Genomic DNA, 18,023 nt, shown 5'->3' on the forward strand with positions numbered 1-18,023 from the left:
CCCGGCGGGTTTGGGGGCTGATGGAGTAAGTCCTTTTATAGCCAGGCGCTCAGCTGGCCGCAGGAGCCGCCGAGGGTTTCTGCCCTGACTTCATGGCTGGTTTCCCCGTGTGCTCACCGCCCGGGAGCTGGGGCGGCCGAGCGGGGCCGTCCCGTGGGCACCCACAGCCCCACGGTGGCGTGCCCCGGTCGGGGCTGGCCGGGGCAGAGCCGCGAGGCTCCGGCGGGCATCGTGCCTGGGCATCCCGCAGCCGCCCCCGGACTCGCCGGGCACCAGCCCGCTCGGGTGGGCCAGGGCGCAGCCAGGCAGCCAGCAGCACCGGCACCCGGCTGGGTGCCAAGGGGAGCCCCGGCCTCCCAGGACCCTCCCTGCCCGTGAAGCGGGAATCCCCGGGCATCCCTAACCCCCCCGGGGCTGCCAGCCCCCGCACCCCGCAGACCCCCAGCCCCCGTGCGAAGGAGGAGCCGGTGCCGCAGCGGAGCGCGGCCGGCACCCGGCGGCAGCCCGGCAGGCAGAGCCCGCCGCCCCCGCTGACCCCTGGGGACCCTCGGGGGCCCCCGGGCTCCGGCTGCCCAGGCAGGAGGCGGCAGGCGCGGGCAAAGTGCAGACGCTTTAATGCGAGTCCCTTCCCAGCAGACCCACACGCGGAGAGCACGCGACAGCCTTGGCGGGGAGCGGCGACGGGGGCGCAAACGTCCGACACCCTCCTGGGATGCTGACGGAGACGCCAGCAGGGCCTCTCCGGCCACCGCCACCGCGCCGGGCGCACGCGCCCCCGCCTCCCGCCCATACGACTCAGGCACTGAAGAGAGACCCCCACCCGCAGGCGCAGGGGGCCACGGGGCTGCTGGCACGGCGCTCGCCCCGGCCCCCGCACCGCGGGCGCAGGGACACGGAGCAGCAGCGGCAGCACCTTTTCCAGTGTCACTTGCCACCGCGGACGGGTGCCGCAGCGGCCCCCCAGCCCCGTTTTCGGCTATGACGAGCCTGGGAACGGGCGTGCCACCCGGCTGGCAGGGAGGAGGCACACCGGGACCCCCGGGCCGCGCGGGGAGGGGGACGGAGTGGCTGGCGGGACCCGCAGCACGGGCATCCCTCCCCAGGGACGCACGCTGCCTCGGCGGGTCCCCCCTCCCCGGGGGCTGCGGCCGGGCATTTGGCACGGTCCCAGGGCAGCGGTTGGCTGCAGGCCCCTAGAAGACGTAGATCTTGTCCCGCTGGACGCAGTCCAGGTCATCGTCCAGCGTCAGCAGCACCTGCGGGGCGAGGGGAGCGGGGCTGCGGTGAGCCGGGGCGGCCGGGGGCGGCCAGCAGCTGCGCCAGCGGCAGCAGCCACCACCTACCAAGAAGGAGCCGAACATGGCGATGGAGGAGAGGAAGTGCCAGATGTCGTGGTCGTCAAAGAAGTCGAGCAGGATGCAGTCGCGGTTGTGCTCCCGGGACTCAGCCGGCGTTTTCTGCCGGGGACAGGGCCAGCCGTCACCACGCCGGCCGGCGGCCACCCCGCCCGCCCCACCGCGCCGCCCCCGCGCCGCCCTCCCGCTCACCTGCCAGGTGCTGAGCCCCTGGAAGAAGAAGAAGAGGGCGAAGCCCCAGACCACCGAGGTGCCGATGATGCAGAGGAAGGGGATGAGCTTGATGCGCTCACCGCTGCGGAGCTGCGGGAGAGGCCAAGGTCAAGGCGCGGGCAGGGGTGCCCGTCCCTGCCCTGCCCTCCCCGTCGGGCACGCCGCGCCCGCACGGCCGGGCCAGGGGGCTTGGGTCCCACCTTCATGATGATGTAGAAGGCGAAGTAGAGGAGGAGGTTGCAGATGCCGATGGCCAGCAGGTAGGAAGCGAAGTCATTGGGGCGGACGATGAGGCCGTAGGCAGCGCTGGGGAGGCAGGGAGAGGCGGTGGGGTCAGCGCAGCCTGCGGCCTCCCCCCGCCCGCCGTACCCCTGCACTTTCCCCTACGCAGCGCGCGGGGACGCCGGGGCTGCTGCAGCGATGGCGGGGACCTGCCGTGCTCGGCTCGCAGCCGTCGCGAGCTGGGGGTCCTCAGCCCAGCCCCAGCGGAGGGGACGGCGGCCGGGGGGGGTCGGGCCGCAGGAGTGGGGTGGGGCGGCAGCGGGGACGGGGAGCGCCGGGCTGGGAGAAGCGGCGCGGGGTCTGGTCCGCGCCCGGCTCCGCACTTACAGCGACCAGTTGATGATGTTTCCCATGACCAAGAGCACCATTCGATCCTGCAAGGGGCGAGGGGGGCTGTGAGGGGCCGGCGGCTTCGGGGAGGGAGGGCTGCCAGGAGGGGTCTCCGCAGAGCCGGGGACCCCGGTGCCGCGAGCCGCGCTGCCTGCACTCACCACGTACATGGGCCCGCTGCACTGCCGGACGCAGTCCGTGTACAGGACGTGCAGGATCCTGCGCAGGATGCCCGAGTCTGCGGGGAGAGGAGAGGTCGCGCCGGGGGGCCGCCGCGCCGTCCCCCACCCGCCCCGCTGGCGGCGGCGCCCCCCGCCTCACCCAGCTTCCAGCGCCCCATGTAGTAGAGCTGGGTGCTCAGCAGCAGGGTGGCCACGATGTGGATGACGGAGAAGACGATCCAGAAGGCCGTGTTCCCCTTGCCGAAGACCTGCGGGGCGAGCGGGGCGGCGGGCAGCGGGCTGCGGGGGCGACCGGCAGCCCCCCCCTCCGCCGGCACCCGCCGTACTCACCACGCCGACGACGGAGAAGAAGATGACGAGGGCCAGGCAGGCGTAGGCGCTGTAGGCGCTGGCGTTGATGTCCGGGTGGCGCTTCTGGTAGAGCTTCAGCATGCAGAGCCCCGCGATCATGTACATGAAGGAGGTGTCTGCGGGGGAAAGAGCGGTGAGCGGGGCGGGGGCGGCCCCGGCGCGGGCGGCGGGGGGCCGGGGGGCGCTCACCGAACTGGAAGTTGGTGTAGTTGGGGCAGACGTGGTAGCAGGCGCTGAGCAGCCCCTCCATCATGAGGGCGGTGCCCATGGCGTAGAAGAGCCCGAAGTGCTTGGGGATGCCGCACTCCTGGGGGACGGGAGCGGAGGGAGGGGAAGCGGGGGTCCGGGGCGGCCGAGACCCCCCCGGGCACGCAGCCCGCCGGCCGCCCGTCCCTTACCAGGGCGTGGGCGTCATTGCGCATGAGCGCCCGGTTGTAGCTGATCTCCCGCTGCAGGATGATGAGCAGGAAGAGCAAGCCCAGCAGGACGTAGCCCAGGTTGCTGAGGATGTTGTTGAAGGCGCTGCGAGGCGGGGGGCCGGTCCGGACGTGGGTGCTGCGGACCCCTCTCCCTCCCCGGGGCCCCGCCGCAGCCCTGCCCCGGGTGCGGGGGACCCCCAGCCGCCCACCGTCTCCCCTGAACCCACCTGAGGTTCCCCAGCGGGTGGGCGCACAGGAAGTTGTAGTAGCAGATGTCCTGGTTGCCGGTGACGTTCACCACCTGCGCGCGCGGGCACGGTGAGAGCAGGCGGCGGCGGGGCGCGGGGACACGGGGGACGCCCAGGGACGTCCCCACCGCGACTGGGGAACGCGCTTCGGGACCGCAGCCCGCAGCGCTCCCGGGAGCCCCGCTTGCTGCCCCGCTTACCGTCTGGTAGGTGATGACGAGCTGGATGACGGGGAGGGCGTAGAAGACGGCGATGGTGGCGATGTTCCTGGGAGAGGCGGGGGGGGTCAGGGGGTCCCCGCCGCCCGCCCCGGGTCGGGACGCTCCTCTGTGCCCCCCATCCCCGCCGCCCCCCGCTCACCAGAAGTAGATCTGGTACTTCTTCCGCAGCACCCGCTTGTCCTTGCGGGCCAGGTCGGCCACGCAGAGGTATTGCTGGAAGGAGAGGCAGGTGGAGGGGCTCGCCGCCGGCGGGGAGCCGCCGGCGGGGAAGCGGGGGGCGCGGGGCGGGACACACCTTGGTGCGGATGACGTTCTTGTCGTAGTCGATGTCGGCCAGCGTGTCGTAGTCATCCTCCTCGACGGAGCTGAGCGAGTCCAGGCGCGGCCGGCCGGCCACGTTCTCCAGCGACCGCTCCCCTGCGGCCGAGCCGGGGCCGTCAGCGGAGCCCCTCGGCCGAGCCCGCCTCGGCGCCCACCCCGCGGGACCCCAATCACCCCCAATTAACCGCTCGGCTGCCTCCCTGCCGACTCGCGCTGGGGACAGGCTCCGGCCCCGTGCGGACCCCCGCGCTGCCCCTGCCCCAGGTGAGCATCGCCCGGTGCCCCTGTCCCCCAGGGCCCTGCCGGGCTGGGGACAGCCGGGGGCCAGGCGGACGCTGTGCCCCCCACCCCGCAGCCCCTCGGGCGCTGTCCTGCCCGCGGCGGGGGCTGCTGGGCGGCCGCCCTTGCTCGCAGGGAGGGGAGGAGGGAGCAGAGGTGCTCAGCGCCCCGGGCGCAAGCTTGGGCAGGGCCGATTTCGGCTTGATTGGCCCGTCCCTCCCTGGTACCAGCAACTACCCATGGCAATGCTCAGCGGCCTCATCGGGGCGGAGGGCGTGCGCCGCTTGAACTGCTCCTGCCCTTCAAAGGAAAGCGAGAGTTATGGGAGCGGGAGCAGGACCGAGCGCCGGGGGTTCCCCGGCACGCGTCCGCCCCACCGGCCGGCGGCGCCGGTGGAGACCCCGCCGCGGGCTTGCACGGAGGGGCCGGCAACCCAGGGACCCTTCCCGCGGGATGGAGAGGGGCAGAGCTGGGATGCTGCCAGCAGCGCGGCACCGTCGGGGCAGCCCGGCGCTGCCCGGGCACAGCGGCTCCGCGGGGCTGCGGCCATGCCAGCCACCGCACCGCTGCCCCGGGACTCACCCGTGTAGCCGTAGGAGGCTTCTGCTGAGCCCATGCTGTCGGCGACGCCCTCGGCGCTGCTGGAGGAGCCGTTCCCTGCAAGGACGGCCAGACGGGGTGGGCACGGCCGCCTGCCGACGGGCAGGGAGGCGAGGGACGGCGCGTGGCACTCACCGAAGGAGCCGTAACCGTAGCTGTCGTAGGGGGCATGGCCCAGGAAGGAGGTGGGGATGCTGCGGGCGTGCCCTGCAAGGCAGGAGGGTCCCCGTCAGCCGCCAGCAGCCTCCCGTGGCACCCCCGGCCCCAGGCCGCAGGGCCGTTTCGCGCAGACGGCGCCCCGTGCCCTGCCCTGGCACGGGAGCGAGCTCGCAGGCAAGGACAGAGCAGACGCTGGCACCTACCCAGGAGAGATGCTGGGAGTCCCCGGGAAGCCGTGGAAAGAAAGAGACGGACTTGGTGAGACGCCCAGGCCCCAGCGCAGCCCTGCCAGCCCAGAGCCCCAGGACGTCCCCGTCCCCGACATCGGGGTTTGTCCCCAGGGAGCTGGGGGACAAGCGGGGCTCGGGGGGGGGGGGACGGGACGGGGAACTCCTGCAGAGCCGAGGGCTTTGCCGTCGGCTCGAGAGGGCAAAATAACCGGGCATGCCCAGGCAGACCCCCACGTGCCGCTGCCGCCGGCTGCTGCCTCCGGCCCCTCACCCGTGTCCAGGCTGGGCGAGTCCACGGCTGCCAGGAGCCCCTTCCTCTTCGGCCGCCTGCCGAGGGAAGCGGCCGTGAGCAGCACCGGGAGCAGCCCGGGGCGAGGGGGCACAGCACGCCCGAGGGCCCCCGCCGCGCCGGGACCGTGCGCCGGGGACTGGACGGCACGGCACCCACGGGCTCAGCGCCCGGCGGGGACGGGGTGGCCGGGGCAGCGACGCCCGGGAACTCACCGGCAGCTCTCCCAGCAGGCGATGAACAGCGTGAGGACGTAGAAGGAGAGGAAGATGCCCAGGCAGAAGAGCACGCTGCTCACGTAGGCCTCCGCTGCGCAGAGCCGGGGCAAGCCCTCAGGGGGAGCGGCAGCCCTGGGGACCTGCGGCGGGGCCCCCCGCGGAGCCCAGCACCCCCCAGCCCCAAACGGCCCCTCCCAGGCTTACAGGTTATGGTGGGCGACACCATCACCTCCAGCGTCTTCTGCCGGTTGTGCTGATCCACGGGTTCATCTGGGAGAAGGCACGGGCCGGGGGCTCAGCCCTCCGCGGATGCCGCTGCTCACCCTGTCCCCAGCGAGCCCCCAGCACACCACCCGGGGTGGCAGGGACGCGCTGGCGGGCGGGCGCTTCCCCCGGCCCCCCGGCGTACCTGGCGAGGCGTTTTTGGAGAGGGGGTAGTAGGGCAGAGCCCCCCCGCACGCCTCGTCCTCCGTCTTCACCACCACCACCACGTAGAAGCTGTTGCTGGGGAAATCCTTCTTCTGCGGCGGCCGTCCCGGGAGGTGAGAGACGGGGGTCAGCAGAGCCCAGCCGCGGCTCCCCGGGGGGCTCGGAGCCGCCCCGGAGCAAGAACCTCTGCAAGCTCTGCTAACCGGCGCTACCGCCAGCGCCGGGCACGGGCCGGGAGCGGCACAGCCCCGCGGCACGGCCCCGCGCCCACCTGAACTGTGATGGCCGCCTTCTTCGTCATGGTCTGGTACATCCCGATGAAGGCCACGTTGTTGTCCAAGTCGTAGACGGGGCACTGCGAGGGCGGGGGGGCCGTCAGCCCCGCCGGGCGTCACGGGTCGCCCGGACGGGAGGCCCCGCCGCCCAAACCTACCAGGATGTCCTGGATGGAGATGACGGAGCAGGGGAAGGCCATGGCCGAGGTCACCTTCACGATCACCGAGTCCACTCCCTTGGGGAACTCGTACTTGAAATACTGGGGGGAGGGGGGGGGGCCGTCACTGCCACGGTGGCCGTGCTGTCCTCCCCGGGCCGGCCTCGGGCACGGACCCTCTCCCACGCCACCTCGCGCCGCCGCCGGCGCCTCCTCACCTGCGGCTGGGCTGCCGTGGCGTTGAAGCTGAACCTCTCGTTGGTCCTGCAGGGAGCACGGAAAGGACGAGGGCTAACGAGGGGAGCCCGCGGCCTCGGCAGGCAGGGCCGGGGACCGGGGCGCGGGGCTCCCCTCACCGCAGGACGAAGTTCTCCACGTGGGTGACCCGCAGCTGGTAGGAGGTGTTGAGGGAGAGCGTGGAGACGTCCACGTAGAAGTGCTGGGTCTCCACCTCCGCCTTGGTCTGGGGCTGGCAGAGCGTGCGGCTCACCTCCTGGTACGCGTACTTCCTCTGGTACCTGGGCAGGCAGAGCGCCCGCCGAGCTGTGCTGCGCCCGCTGCCCCCGCGCCCGGCCCGCGGGACCCCTGCCCGCCCGCCGGTCCTCGCCGCGCCGCCGGGCAGGGGCGCGGCGCCCGTCCCGCCGATACTCACAGGCCCCGGAGGATGAGCGGCACCTGGAAAGAGACCACCGCCTCCTTCTGCCTCACCACGAAGAGGACGGGCAAGTCCTTGCGGTCGGAGAGGACGTTCACCGACACCCGCACCCCCTCCGTCTGCGGGGACAGCGGGAAGGCGAGGCGTTGGCCGGGCACGACCAGCCGCGGCGGACTCGACCCCGCCGGCTGGACTTTGCTCGGCCGTCGTGGCAGGAGATGCCTCCGCACCGCGGGACCGCGGCGGCCCGCCGCCGTCCCCCCCCCGCGCCCCGCAGCCGGGGGACCCCGGGGAAGGGGAACCCGCCGGGGGAGCGGGCAGCGGCCGCCGCGGCCGCCCCGCCGGCTCACCCTGTTCCTCCGGACGCTGTGGTTGAAGGCGTAGATGTTGAGCAGGTTGGCGTCCACCCAGTCGGCGTAGGTGGTGTTGAAGCGGGCCTCCTTCTCCTCCACCCGCGGGGCGCCGCGGGGCTGGGGCAGGGCGGGCGGCAGGGCCAGCAGCGCCCAGGCCAGCAGCCCCCGGGCCAGCAGCCCCCGGGCCAGCGCGGCCGCCCCGGCGCCCGGCATCCCCTCAGCATCCCCGGCCGCGCCCGCCGGCCAAGGTCCGCCGGGCGGGACGGGACGGGACGGGACGGGACGGGACGGGACGGGTCGGGTCGGGTCGGGTCGGGTCGGTCAGCCGGGCAGCGCCCGGGCACCCCGCCCCATGGCGAGCGCCGCCGCCGCCGCTGCCGGTGCCGGTGCCGCTGCGGGTCCCCGGGCCGGCGCTGATCCGATCCCGGGGCCGATCCGGGCGGGCGAAGCGGGGGAGCCCCGGGGGCGGCGCGGGGACCGGGACCGGTGCCCGGTTCTGCTGCCGGTGCCCGGAGCTGGATCCCGGCGGTGCCGCTGCCGGTGCCGCTGCCGGTGCCCGGTGCCGGTACCGCTGCCGGTACTTTCTGTCTCCCCGTTCCGCAGGCAGCTGTAAACACGGGCCGGCGGTGACGTCACGCCCGTCACACGTTAAAGGGCCAAGCCGGGGAAGTGACGCGGCGGCGGGCGGCGCCGGGGCGCGGGCGTCCCCTGCCCGGGGGGAGCGGCCCCTCGGCCCCGCGGGGAAGCCCTGCCCCGGGGGGAGCCCCTGCCCTGGGGGGGGGCCCATAGGGGAAGCCCTGCCCCGTAGGGGAGCTCCTGCCCCATACAGGACCCCATAGGGGAAGCTCCTGCTCCATACAGGACCCCATAGGGGAAGCCCCACTCCGTAGGGGAGCCCTTGCCCCATATGGGACCCCACAGGGGAGCCCCTGCTCCATATAGGACCCCACAGGGGAAGCTCCTGCTCCATAGGGGAGCCCCTACCCCATAAGGGCAGCCCCTGCTCCATATAGGACCCCATGGGGAGGCCCCTGCTCTCTAGAGGAGCCCCTGCGCCGTGTAGGACCCCATAGGGGAGGCCCTACCCCATAAGGGAAGCCCCTGCTCCATATAGGAACCCATAGGGGAGCCCCTGCTCCATAGAGGAGCCCCTGCCCCATGTAGGACCCCATAGGGGAAGCCCCTGCCCCATATCGGACCTCGTAGGGAAAGCCCTGTCCCACAGGGGAGCCTCTGCTCCATACAGGAACCCATAGGGGAAGCCCTTGCCCCGTGTAGGACCCCACAGAGGAAGCCCCATTCCACAGGGGAGCCCCTGCTCCATATAGGACCCCACAGGGGAGCCCCTGCTCTACACAGGACCCCACAGGGGAAGCTCCTGCCCCATGGGGGAGCCCCTGCCCCTCGTAGGACCCCATAGGGGGGCCCCTGCCCCATATAGGACCCCTCAGGGGAAGCCCCGTGTCCGCCCCTGCCGCGTCGGGAGGCATTTACTGCTGCCGGCGGCCTCGTTCGTGGCGCTGTCGCCCTCCGACACGTGGCAGCGACGACCCGCCACCAAGCGCCCCCGCCAGCGTCCCGACCCGGCCCCGGCATCAAGGGGCGCAGCAGGGGTGCTGCCCACCCCCGGCTCCCAGCGCCGCGCTCGGACGGGTCGGTGCGGCCGGCCGGGCTGCGGCGGTAATCGCGGGGCGCGCCACGCCGGAGCCGTGACCAGCCCCGGAGGAAATCCTGCTCCCGCTCCCTGCTCGGCGCGGGGCTCGGGGACTCCTCCCTGGCCCGGGCCCGGCGCCCTGCTCCGGCTTGCGGCACCCCTTCGGCGGCACCGGCGCGGCCAGGCGGCACCGGCGAGGCGAGGTGGCACCCCGGCGCCCGCCCAAGCCCCTCGCCCAGCCTGCCTCCACCGAAGTCCTCGCACACGGGGGCACGGGGAGACTCCCTGCCAGGCGCCGTCCGGCACCGCGACCCTTCCCGCGCTCCTCTCCGGGCTCCGCAGCCTCCCCTCCCGCCTGCAGCACCCTTCGTCGCCAGAGGCCGAGGTAATCCGAGGTAATTTGGCGTTTTTGCACGGCTCCGTTCACCGGGGAAGCAGGAGCGATGCCACGCAGCATCTTAGGGCGCGTCTCCCTCAAACACCCCCCGTCCCGGCTGCCGATCGGCTTCCCGCCTCCAGCCCCCCGCCTCCGGGCTTCGTGGCCGTTGTACCGCATTTTGTGTGCCTCTGATTGGGTTTTTTGGTTTTGAACCCCCCGCCAAAACAGCTCAGCCCCACGTAACCTCGTAAAAAGCCCTTTTCTAGGCGTGAACTGCCCCCCCGGGGCCTCCGCCGCCGGTTTCCCTCTGTTCTCTGCGGGACAAACGCCAAGAGACAAGAGCGCTGCTGCTGTTGTGCACTTTATTTCTGCAGGTCCTCTCACCGAGGATCCCAAAGCACTGTTCAGAGAGTCTGCACGCTGTTTCCGGGCCACGGGCGGCGACGCCGACAGCAGAGGGGACAGCTTGCTCGGGGACAGACGGACGCCCACGCCGGAGCTAGAAGCCGCGCTCCGGCCGGCTCCTAAGCTGCTGCGGGAACTCGCGCCTGGCCCCCGCTGGGACGACGGTGAGTTGGGTTGCGTGGCGACGCGCGTTCCCCGTTCCTTTCAGGGCCGTCAGAGAGAAATCGCTGAGCAGTCGAACGCGAGGCGCTGTCCTGCGGAGGGCCAGAAAACCTTTACCTGCCGCACCTCGCTCCCAGCTTTGGGCGCGGGACCTAAGCCCTGCGTGGCGCAGGGAGGGGAAAAACGAACCGAAAAAAGGCCCCGCCGGCGCGGGGAAAAGAACGGAGACCACACGGGGGGGCGAGGATCCAGCTGAGCCCGACTCCGAAGGCCCCCGGGCGGGGAGGCTGCGAGCGCGCCCGGCGGGAGGCCTGTCCGGCGGCGGGAGGCCTGTCCGGCGGCTCTGCGCAGGGCAGCATCCCCCCCGCTGCGGCCCCGGCCCCGCAGGAACGACACGGGGGTCGTCACCGACACAGAGACAGGGGGAGAGACGCGGGCGCCGAGGCGCACGCGCGCGCGCGCGCACACACACACAGGCTGCAACAGGGTGGGGTGCAACATTGACGTTTATATCGAAATAAGCACTAACAGAGCGAGTTCTACCAGCCGATGCGTTTTTGCCAAAGCAGAATGACATCTTTTTGTCCCGGGCGGTGAGAGGGCAGTGCCTGCGGCAGGCGGGGTACGGGCTTTCCCCCCGCAGCTCCCCCCGCCGCGGTCGGCTCCAAGGTACAAGAGACCCCTCCCCTCCTGTCACATCTTTGTTTCGTTTCTCTCTCCGCCGCAATTCAGGCGAAACCGGCAGCGCTGACAGAGGAGAGAGCAGGCGCCGGCACGGAGCTGTCAAAGGCACCGGTTGCATGGGGAGGGGAGAAGCCCCCCGGGGGCTAAAACCCCTCCTCGCCCTCCCACAGAACCTCGCGGCCGCCAGCGGGACGGTTTCGCGCTAGGCAGCGGCAAGCGGAGCTAAAGCCCGAGCGGAGAGGAAGAAGCCGTCCTCGCTTTCCTTACGCGGCGCGGCAGCATCGGAGGCGGTTACGGGAGCAGAGAAGGAGGGCCGCGAGCGCCGAACCGAGCATCGAGCGCGGCGCCTTAGCGAGCCAAGCCCGAGCAGAGCCAGCAGAGCCGTCCTCGGTCACGTCGCAGGAGGCTCGGGAGCCTGCCAAACCTCCCGGTCCGCTCGGCACCCCGCCAGGAGGGGCTGACTCACGGCTGCCCGGGTGCCGAGCTGAGGAGTCGGAGCGTTTTACGGGGGAGTACGTTCCTGGTTAGCATCTCTCAGCCCAAGGCAGCGACGGCGGGGAGGGCAGCGGGGACGCACAGATTAAACTAGCACGCCGCCTTTTCGCGCGAGCCTATAAACGCGGAGAGCTCACGGGGAGCGGAACGTGTTTGACCCCGTCTCCCTCAGGGGTGCGTGCGGGGCGGGCAAGTCCTTTCCCCGGGAACCCTCCGCTGCCGCCCGTTTTTAACGTTTGACTTTCCGCTCTCCCTCGCCCCAGCCTCTCCAGCGAGCGCCTCCTCGGAAGCGCGCGCACCGTTCCCCTCGAGGCCGTCCTGCGAGGCAGCCGAGTCCCCAGCCCGGGCCGCGGGGGCAGGACCGCAACCCCCGCAACTTCCCGCTTCTGACCCCGGCAAGGGGAACGCTTCCTCTCTCCTTCACCTGCGTGTAGGTCACGTACACTGGAAACAAAACACACACTACGCATGCAATCCAGGCAGAAATCCTGCTACGATCAAATCTACGGGAAGAGGGGAACGTAGCGGGGACGTTAACGTATTCCTCGACGCTCGGGTACAGACTGCGTTAAACGCCAGCGCCCTTCGTCATAAAGAAGGGCCGACGGACTACGTACAGTACCTAGGTACTTCATCGCAGCAGGGCGCAGCGAGCGGCCGGGCCGCCGGCGCGCCCCTCGGTCGGGACGCGGTGCGAAGCGCCCGCGAGAAGGCTAGCCGTTCCTCCGCGATCCACCCGCCGAGGCGAGCGCGCGCCACGGCGGCTCCCGCTCCCACGGGAGGCGGCGCGGAGACCCGCCTCGGCGGCTCCCGGCCGGCGACCGTAGCGCGAACCGCGGCGAGGTCTGCACGGCACCGCCACGCTCCGGCTCCGGCAGGTAAGCCGAGGAGGAACAGACTTTGCTGAAAACTGTTTCCTTTGCAAGCGACCTATTCTTCTAGGGCTCTGCCTTTGGGGTCCAAACCAGTTTCTTCCTGACAAAGAGACCCTTGCCCTTTTACAGGAAAGGCGGTTTTCATACGGTCCTTAGCAGGCTACGGCCAGCTCTCCTAACAAAAAAAGCCAAGCCAAAATCCCGCCGAGTCGCAGCCCCCGCAGGAGGGCACCTGCCCCTCCGGCTCCCCGGCCAGAGGCGAGGAGCGGCGGCCAGGCCAGGGACAGCCACGCCTTGGCTTCGCTTCTTACTGTAAGAGGCTGTAGCTGCTCAACTAAAACCTTTACACACGTAAAACAGAAGCGCTAAAGAAACGTACACCTCGGAGCCTGTAAAGCTTCAGACTGACTTAGGCCTTGCAGACGGGGGCTATTCGTAAGGGCTTCCTCTGGAAAAAAAACCCTCGCAGTTCTATACTTCAGAAAAAGAACCCCAAACAGAACAACGAAGAGCACTGCAAGGGGCCCTGCGGCACAGGCACCTCGGAGGACCGAAACGTCAGTTCTAGAGGAGCGAGGAAGCGACCGGCTCGCGCGGCGTTTACCGGGTAACTAAAATCCTAAACTGCGCAACTGTTAAAAGCCAGCGACGGCGCAGGCAGAGGGGAGCGGAGAGCGGGAGAGGCAGCAGCACCTGAGGGCGGCGGCCGCCCCCAGGGAAAGCGGGGCGGGAGGGAAGGTGCCCCGGCTAGCGGGCGCGGTGAAATAAGCAGGAGAAGCAGCAGCCGGGAGCGTGAGGCGAGTTCGGTGAAGCGGCCGTTTCTTTACGTTTCTGAATTCCAGTTTCAGGCCGCCGCGGGAAGGAGGCGTGAGAAAGCACCGCGTCTCCCCGAAGCCCCCCCAGGAACACCAGGAAAAAAGAACGCCAAAAAAGCCTCTCAACGGTGGGACCGAGTTTGGAAAAAGGCATCTGTTGCGGGTTTTGCAAGTGGAATGTGATTCTTGTTCACAGGCTAATACACAGAGCACGATCCCTACAGCCAGGAACGGTGAGCCGGGAGCCGCGGGCGGGCTGCCGGAGACAGGCTACAAGGGTTCTAGGACAACCACAGAGCAACAAGACATGAGAGGGGCGCAGAGTGACGGCCCTGTTCTCGCGTTAAATGAGGAATGGTTTAAAAGTAAAACGCTTCTGCCGCTAATTTCCTCCTGCAATAAAACCAACCAAGCTGGCCCTCTTACGTACAAGACCAGTTAACCACGAGCCTTCCCCCTCAAAACACTAGGTACGAACATCCGGTAACACTCTACAATGGAAAGTGCTTTAAGAAAGAAGGATTCTGTAGTGCCAGTGACAGAACTGATCTGATGGGCTGGGTGACGCTGTTAACGCTGACGTCGGCTACTCAGGCCAGGGCAGCTCGCTTCTCCTCGGGGGTCTCCTCCAGCAGCTGCATGATCAGTTCGTGGAGGGGTTTGCAGATCTTGGCGTAGCCCCCTCCCGTCAGGTGCAGGAAATCAAACATGTCGTGGTAGGAGATGGTGCCGTCCGAGTGCACGAAGCCGGCGTCCACATCCAGAAGCTGGACGTTGGGCAGCTTGGGGAGCGCGGCTTTCAGCAGGTGATTCACCTTGGCGTTCTTCTGCCGCAGCGGGTTTGGCTTCTCTCCGCGAGGTAGCAGGCCCTGGCACAAGAGGGAGGCAAAAAGGAGCTTGACGCAACCGTGACGGCAAACCGACGCCTGCTTTCCCTTCCAGCTCAGGCTGCCTTTCGAGATTCAAGACGTCTGGGACGAGAGGGACTCATCCCTTCGGTCAGACTTTGTCCGTTCCCACCTAATTCGAAAGGCAGCCGACGGAGCCGGAGGAGCTACAAGCACAACTGGCACAGCACCCGCTTTCTTATTCCCCCCCCGCCCCCCGCAACCTATCTGCCGCGCTCTTTGCGGGAGCTTTCAGCAGCGTACCGGAGGCAGGCGGCACCGCTAACCCGCCCAGACAAGGAAGCCCGCTAGGATTTCCGACGCCGGCTCCCATCTGGGCACCTTTCCCCCCCCTCACGGGACTTCTTCAGCAACGTTGCCAAGCGGGACAGCGATCCCGCTAACGGGAAGGACCGCCCCCGCCTCCGGAGGGGCTGGAAGGACGCCTTCTGCAAAGGGAAGGGAACGAGGGGAGGCGCGCGCGAAGCACAAGGCAGATAAAGCGACCGCCCTCCCCGGTAGTGATCGCTGACTCCCGGTACCGCCGGGAACCCGGGGCTTCCTCGGAGCAGCTTGTTTTGGCGGCGCTCCGAGGGACGTACCAGTACAATAACTTTGGCCTGCGGCTGCTGGGTGTTTATCAGGCGCACGATAGCCTCGATTCCACCTGCGACTTCTTCTGCCGTGTTGTCGTGATTGTTTGTTCCGACCCAAACAACAATGACCTACAAGGAGGAAGAAAACGCTTGCCGCTTTTTCGGGACGAGTTCTAACAGGCTCGCCGACCCCGAAGCCCCCGTACAAACACCAGCTGCGACCAGCGAGCTGCGGGAAGAGCCAGGCTTAAGGCTAAATCCAGACCGCGAGAGGCCTTCGGCCATCAGCCGCGCCGACTTCCCGACAGCCTCTTACGAGCTGCCGTTTTGGCCCCCGCTACGGACGAAGAGCTGGTCCTACCGAAGCTTCTCTGGACAGCCTAAGAAGACGTCCGAGCCCGCCCCGTTTCGGAGCCTCCCGGCCAACCTACTCGCAGGAGCCTACGCGGGTCAAAAGGAGGGTAAGGTGTATTTACGCGGCGCGGCGTAAGCTCCTTAGGGGCAGGGAAAACCGTCCGGCTCTGCTTTTTACTTCCAAAGACTGGAAACCGTTAACCGGGCGACGCGGCCTCCCCGTCGCTGCGTAACGGCGCCTTGAAGCACCGCCCGCCGCTTTCAGTAAAGACGCCCGCGACGGGACCGCGGCTGCAGGCGCAGACTGGGAAGCCGATCTCCTCCACGCACCCCGAACGCCTCCGCTAACTCCTGGTCAAATAGGCCACCGCCCCCTCCTAGAGGCCGAGAAGGCCCGGCGGGCCTGAGGAGACGCGCGGCTCCGTTCGCGAGCGCTTCCGCCTTAGCCAACGGCCTTTCAACACCTGACGCGCGCTCGGCGCCAGCGGCTGCTCAACCCAAAAGCTCTGCTCAGAGTAAGAGCTCGCTCAGTTCTGCGCCGCTCGAGCGCCGAAGTCTCGGTCTAAGTCAGCACGGGGCTGCCCGGTTTGGTTTTCTGCTTGTACCTTCGGTTTAATGTTCTCCAGTTCACCGTTCTTCAGCCTCCATAGAACGTGTCCTGTGGTGTCGCCACCGATCCCAAAATTCAACGCGTGCAGCGGGGAGAAGAGCTCTCGCCATATCTGCAATCAGAAATCAATTTGCCGTTTCAGAGCAGCATCCTGACCGCGAAAGCAAGCTACTCCGCAGGCGAGCGGCGTCTTCGGGGACGCTGAAAGCGGCCGCGAGGCTTCCTCCGACACCTCGCTTCCACGAAGGGCCTTTAAACGCCGGGGGAGGCTTTGCTCGGAGGCGCAGCAGGGGCGGAGCTGCTGCCGCTGAAGCGCTCCCTCCTGGCACGGAGGAAGGGGAAGCGCTCTCCGGCAGCTCTCTGCCCAGCCGGCCAGAGGCCCAGAGAGGGCTGGACCGGCGGCAGGCCACCGCGGCCCCAGCCTCCCTAGGTGCAGGGCTTCCCAAGAGGGTACCTACGACCGGAGGAAATCCTTTTCATCGCCAGGTGACAACGCCAGGAGAAACGGAAGCAGCTCTTGCAGAACAAAGCTGCTCAGCCGCCGCCACGGCGGAGCAGCAGAACTCTCCTCTGCCCCAACAGAGTTTTAGGGAAAAGCCAGCGTGCCGATGCCTAGCGCGCCCCGAGTGCCAGAGGGCTGCAGGCGTTGCGGCCAGGCGAGGCACGCCTACAGAGATTCTGACGGCGTGCCCTCGGGAGCCCGGGATCCGAGAGTCGAGGAACTAGCAAGGGGCTGCGCACGCCTGTCGAAACGGAGGCGGCCAGTAACGGCGTCGGGGCAAGCCTGCGAGCGGCTCACAGAGATAAAGCGGCAGGGCTTCGCGCGAGCGCTGGGCAGCTAAGGAAGCGGGGCGGAATAAACCCGAGGGGACGGCGGTAGAATCGGAAGGGAGCGGAAGCGATTGCCAGCGCGAGACGGGCCCGTCAGCTCCCGGGTCAGAGAGAGAAAGGCTCCGGCTCCCGTAACCCCGCCCTCCCGTAACGATACCTCATACTGCTGTAGCAGCTGCACCATGGAGTCGCCCACGAAGAGCACGTCGGGCTCCTTGTCTTTGCAGTCCAAGACGAACCTGTTGTGCTGTTGAGAGAGAGCAGCGAGGTAAGCTCCGGCCCGGGGCTCCGCCCGGGCACCTCTGCCGCGGGACAGAAAGGGACGGTCGCCCGACCGGGTTCCCCCCGCTGTCAGCGCGGGCACTCGGGCACAGCCCAGGCGCTCGGCCTCCGCTGTTTTCAGCTCCGCCGCCCCCTCGCGAAGACGCGCGCGGGAAGGCGGCGCTCGGCTTAACCAAGGGGCTGGCGATTCCTGCCCGCTCGCGGCCCAACGGGAGCCTTTTCCGAAAGGTCAGGCAACGAGGCGGAGGCGCGCCGTCGCGAGGCTGAGGCGCGCCGGCAGCGGGGCGGCCGTGACCTCGGAAGGGGAATCGCGGCCAGGCGGGGCCCGCGCAGAAGGTCCTCCCGGCAAAGAGGATCCGTCCCGCCGCCGCCCCGCCTTACCTGCGACATCCACCTGCCGTCCCCCTGGACGTCTTCGGCGGCGTGCGGGACGGCGGCCGGGTTCGAGTCCCCCTGGCTCATTCTGTTCCTGCGGAAAGAACGTTTCAGGCGAGCGGCGGCCTGCCCGCGCCGGGGGAGAGGCCGGCCAGGGGCCGCCGCGCTCCCCGACGCTCGCCACGGGCGATCCGCGCCCCTCCCTCGGCGCTGCCCCTCTCCGCCTGGCGAGCAAACGCGTTTTATCGCTTCCCCGCCCGGCGGCCAGCCCGGCTCTGCAGACGGCGCCCCGGGCAGGCCCAGGCGTTGCGGACACGCCGGCTCCCGGCGGGGACGCTCTGCAGGAGCGCTCGGCTCCGCCAGGCGCGACCACCCGGGCCAGCGCGGCGGCGGGCCGGAGGCCGGGCCCCGCCGGCACCGCGCGGCGCGGGCCCGGGGCTGAGCGCGGCGGCTCGGCATCGCCCGGCGGCAGGGCGGGGCGCCGATCCCCGGCGATCGCGGCCCGGGGGAGCCCCGGGAGCGGAGCCCGGCCCTGCCTCCCGCCGCCCGGCTCCTCCTCCCCGGGGCGGCGAGGCCGCCCCCCGCCGCGCCGGGCCGGGCCATCGGAGCCCTGCGGCGCGGCCCGGGCCTCCCCGCTCCGCCCCCGGGGCGGAGATCGGATGGGACGGCCCCGGCCCCGGCCCCGGCCCCGGCCCCGGCCCGGCCCGGTCGCGGCTCACTCACGGCGGCTGCGGCTCCCCCCGCGACTCCATGGCGCTCTGGGGCGGGCGCCTCCCTCCCTCGGCCCGGGCTCCCACCGCGCCTGCGCCGCCGCCGCTTCCGCTCCCCCCGCCCCGCTTCCGGCCCGCGCCGCCGGAAGTCCCGCCCCGCGCCCCTGCTCGGCCCCGCGGCGGCGGGCTCGCCATGACGTCATCCTCCCCGCCGCGACGTCCTTCTGGCGGGCTGCGGGGCCGCCCCGTCCCCCGCTAACCTGGGGAAGCGGGGGGAGGGGGGGGGGGTGTCCCCGATGGCCGGAGGGCGCTGTGGGTGACGCGCGGCGGGCGCAGAAAGGC

General features: G+C 70.1%; 4 protein-coding genes across 6 annotated transcripts in view; 2 read left to right on the forward strand and 2 right to left on the reverse strand.

The window, feature by feature from the left end:
• Positions 1-597: 597 nt before the first annotated feature.
• On the reverse strand, positions 598-8,212 carry SIDT2 (SID1 transmembrane family member 2). 3 transcript variants are annotated; one of them, XM_087778312.1, is made up of 28 exons: positions 7,565-8,212; positions 7,212-7,333; positions 6,916-7,077; positions 6,778-6,823; positions 6,560-6,661; positions 6,398-6,481; positions 6,107-6,218; positions 5,902-5,967; positions 5,695-5,788; positions 5,462-5,517; positions 5,164-5,175; positions 4,937-5,008; positions 4,784-4,858; positions 4,439-4,501; positions 3,897-4,018; positions 3,741-3,814; positions 3,581-3,647; positions 3,360-3,433; positions 3,112-3,235; positions 2,903-3,020; positions 2,693-2,829; positions 2,502-2,610; positions 2,342-2,418; positions 2,178-2,224; positions 1,769-1,874; positions 1,548-1,658; positions 1,344-1,457; positions 598-1,256 (listed from the first exon to the last, which is right to left on the reverse strand). In XM_087778312.1, exons 1-28 carry the CDS (start codon positions 7,778-7,780, stop codon positions 1,194-1,196), a joined length of 2,625 nt encoding a protein of 874 aa, XP_087634438.1. In that variant the 5' UTR covers positions 7,781-8,212; the 3' UTR covers positions 598-1,193. The 3 variants fall into 3 exon arrangements, with proteins under 3 accessions (XP_087634438.1, XP_087634439.1, XP_087634440.1); XM_087778313.1 differs by lacking the exon at positions 4,439-4,501 and having other exon boundaries at positions 7,565-8,211; XM_087778314.1 differs by lacking the exons at positions 4,439-4,501; positions 5,164-5,175 and having other exon boundaries at positions 3,897-4,050; positions 4,780-4,858; positions 5,462-5,518; positions 5,699-5,788.
• A 58-nt stretch (positions 8,213-8,270) lies between these two features.
• On the forward strand, positions 8,271-13,052 carry LOC148052842 (uncharacterized). Its single transcript, XM_087778316.1, has 2 exons — positions 8,271-9,616; positions 9,975-13,052. Exons 1-2 carry the CDS (start codon positions 8,953-8,955, stop codon positions 10,421-10,423), a joined length of 1,113 nt encoding a protein of 370 aa, XP_087634442.1. The 5' UTR covers positions 8,271-8,952; the 3' UTR covers positions 10,424-13,052.
• PAFAH1B2 (platelet activating factor acetylhydrolase 1b catalytic subunit 2) lies at positions 10,656-17,837 on the reverse strand. Its single transcript, XM_087778319.1, has 6 exons — positions 17,695-17,837; positions 16,978-17,065; positions 16,472-16,561; positions 15,479-15,595; positions 14,526-14,648; positions 10,656-13,905 (listed from the first exon to the last, which is right to left on the reverse strand). Exons 1-6 carry the CDS (start codon positions 17,721-17,723, stop codon positions 13,627-13,629), a joined length of 726 nt encoding a protein of 241 aa, XP_087634445.1. The 5' UTR covers positions 17,724-17,837; the 3' UTR covers positions 10,656-13,626.
• SIK3 (SIK family kinase 3) overlaps positions 16,490-18,023 on the forward strand; it is an 88,597-nt gene continuing 87,063 nt past the window's right edge. Inside the window, exon 1 of the mRNA XM_087778303.1 lies at positions 16,490-16,582. The gene's annotated coding sequence lies outside the window, so the exon portion shown is untranslated. The remainder of the gene's footprint in view (positions 16,583-18,023) is intronic.

This window comes from Nipponia nippon, unplaced genomic scaffold (assembly GCF_047370975.1).
Source record: "Nipponia nippon isolate SJK-2023a ecotype South Korea unplaced genomic scaffold, ASM4737097v1 scaffold_43, whole genome shotgun sequence".
Lineage (NCBI taxonomy): Eukaryota > Metazoa > Chordata > Aves > Pelecaniformes > Threskiornithidae > Nipponia > Nipponia nippon.

Excerpts from the sequence above, each read along its gene's own strand:
- SIDT2 (XM_087778312.1), bottom strand. The coding sequence starts at position 7,780 with ATGCCGGGCGCCGGGGCGGCCGCGCTGGCCCGGGGGCTGCTGGCCCGG. Across the intron at positions 6,482-6,559 it reads TCTCCATCCAGGACATCCTG|TGCCCCGTCTACGACTTGGA; the intron begins GTAGGTTTGGGC and ends CCGCCCTCGCAG. Across the intron at positions 4,502-4,783 it reads AGCCTCCTACGGCTACACGG|GGCAGGAGCAGTTCAAGCGG; the intron begins GTGAGTCCCGGG and ends TTTCCTTTGAAG.
- LOC148052842 (XM_087778316.1), top strand. The coding sequence starts at position 8,953 with ATGGGGGAGCCCCTGCCCCTCGTAGGACCCCATAGGGGGGCCCCTGCC. Across the intron at positions 9,617-9,974 it reads AGAGGCCGAGGTAATCCGAG|GTCCTCTCACCGAGGATCCC; the intron begins GTAATTTGGCGT and ends TTATTTCTGCAG.
- PAFAH1B2 (XM_087778319.1), bottom strand. The coding sequence starts at position 17,723 with ATGGAGTCGCGGGGGGAGCCGCAGCCGCC. Across the intron at positions 15,596-16,471 it reads AGCTGCTACAGCAGTATGAG|ATATGGCGAGAGCTCTTCTC; the intron begins GTATCGTTACGG and ends TTCTGATTGCAG. Across the intron at positions 13,906-14,525 it reads AGGCCAAAGTTATTGTACTG|GGCCTGCTACCTCGCGGAGA; the intron begins GTACGTCCCTCG and ends CTCTTGTGCCAG.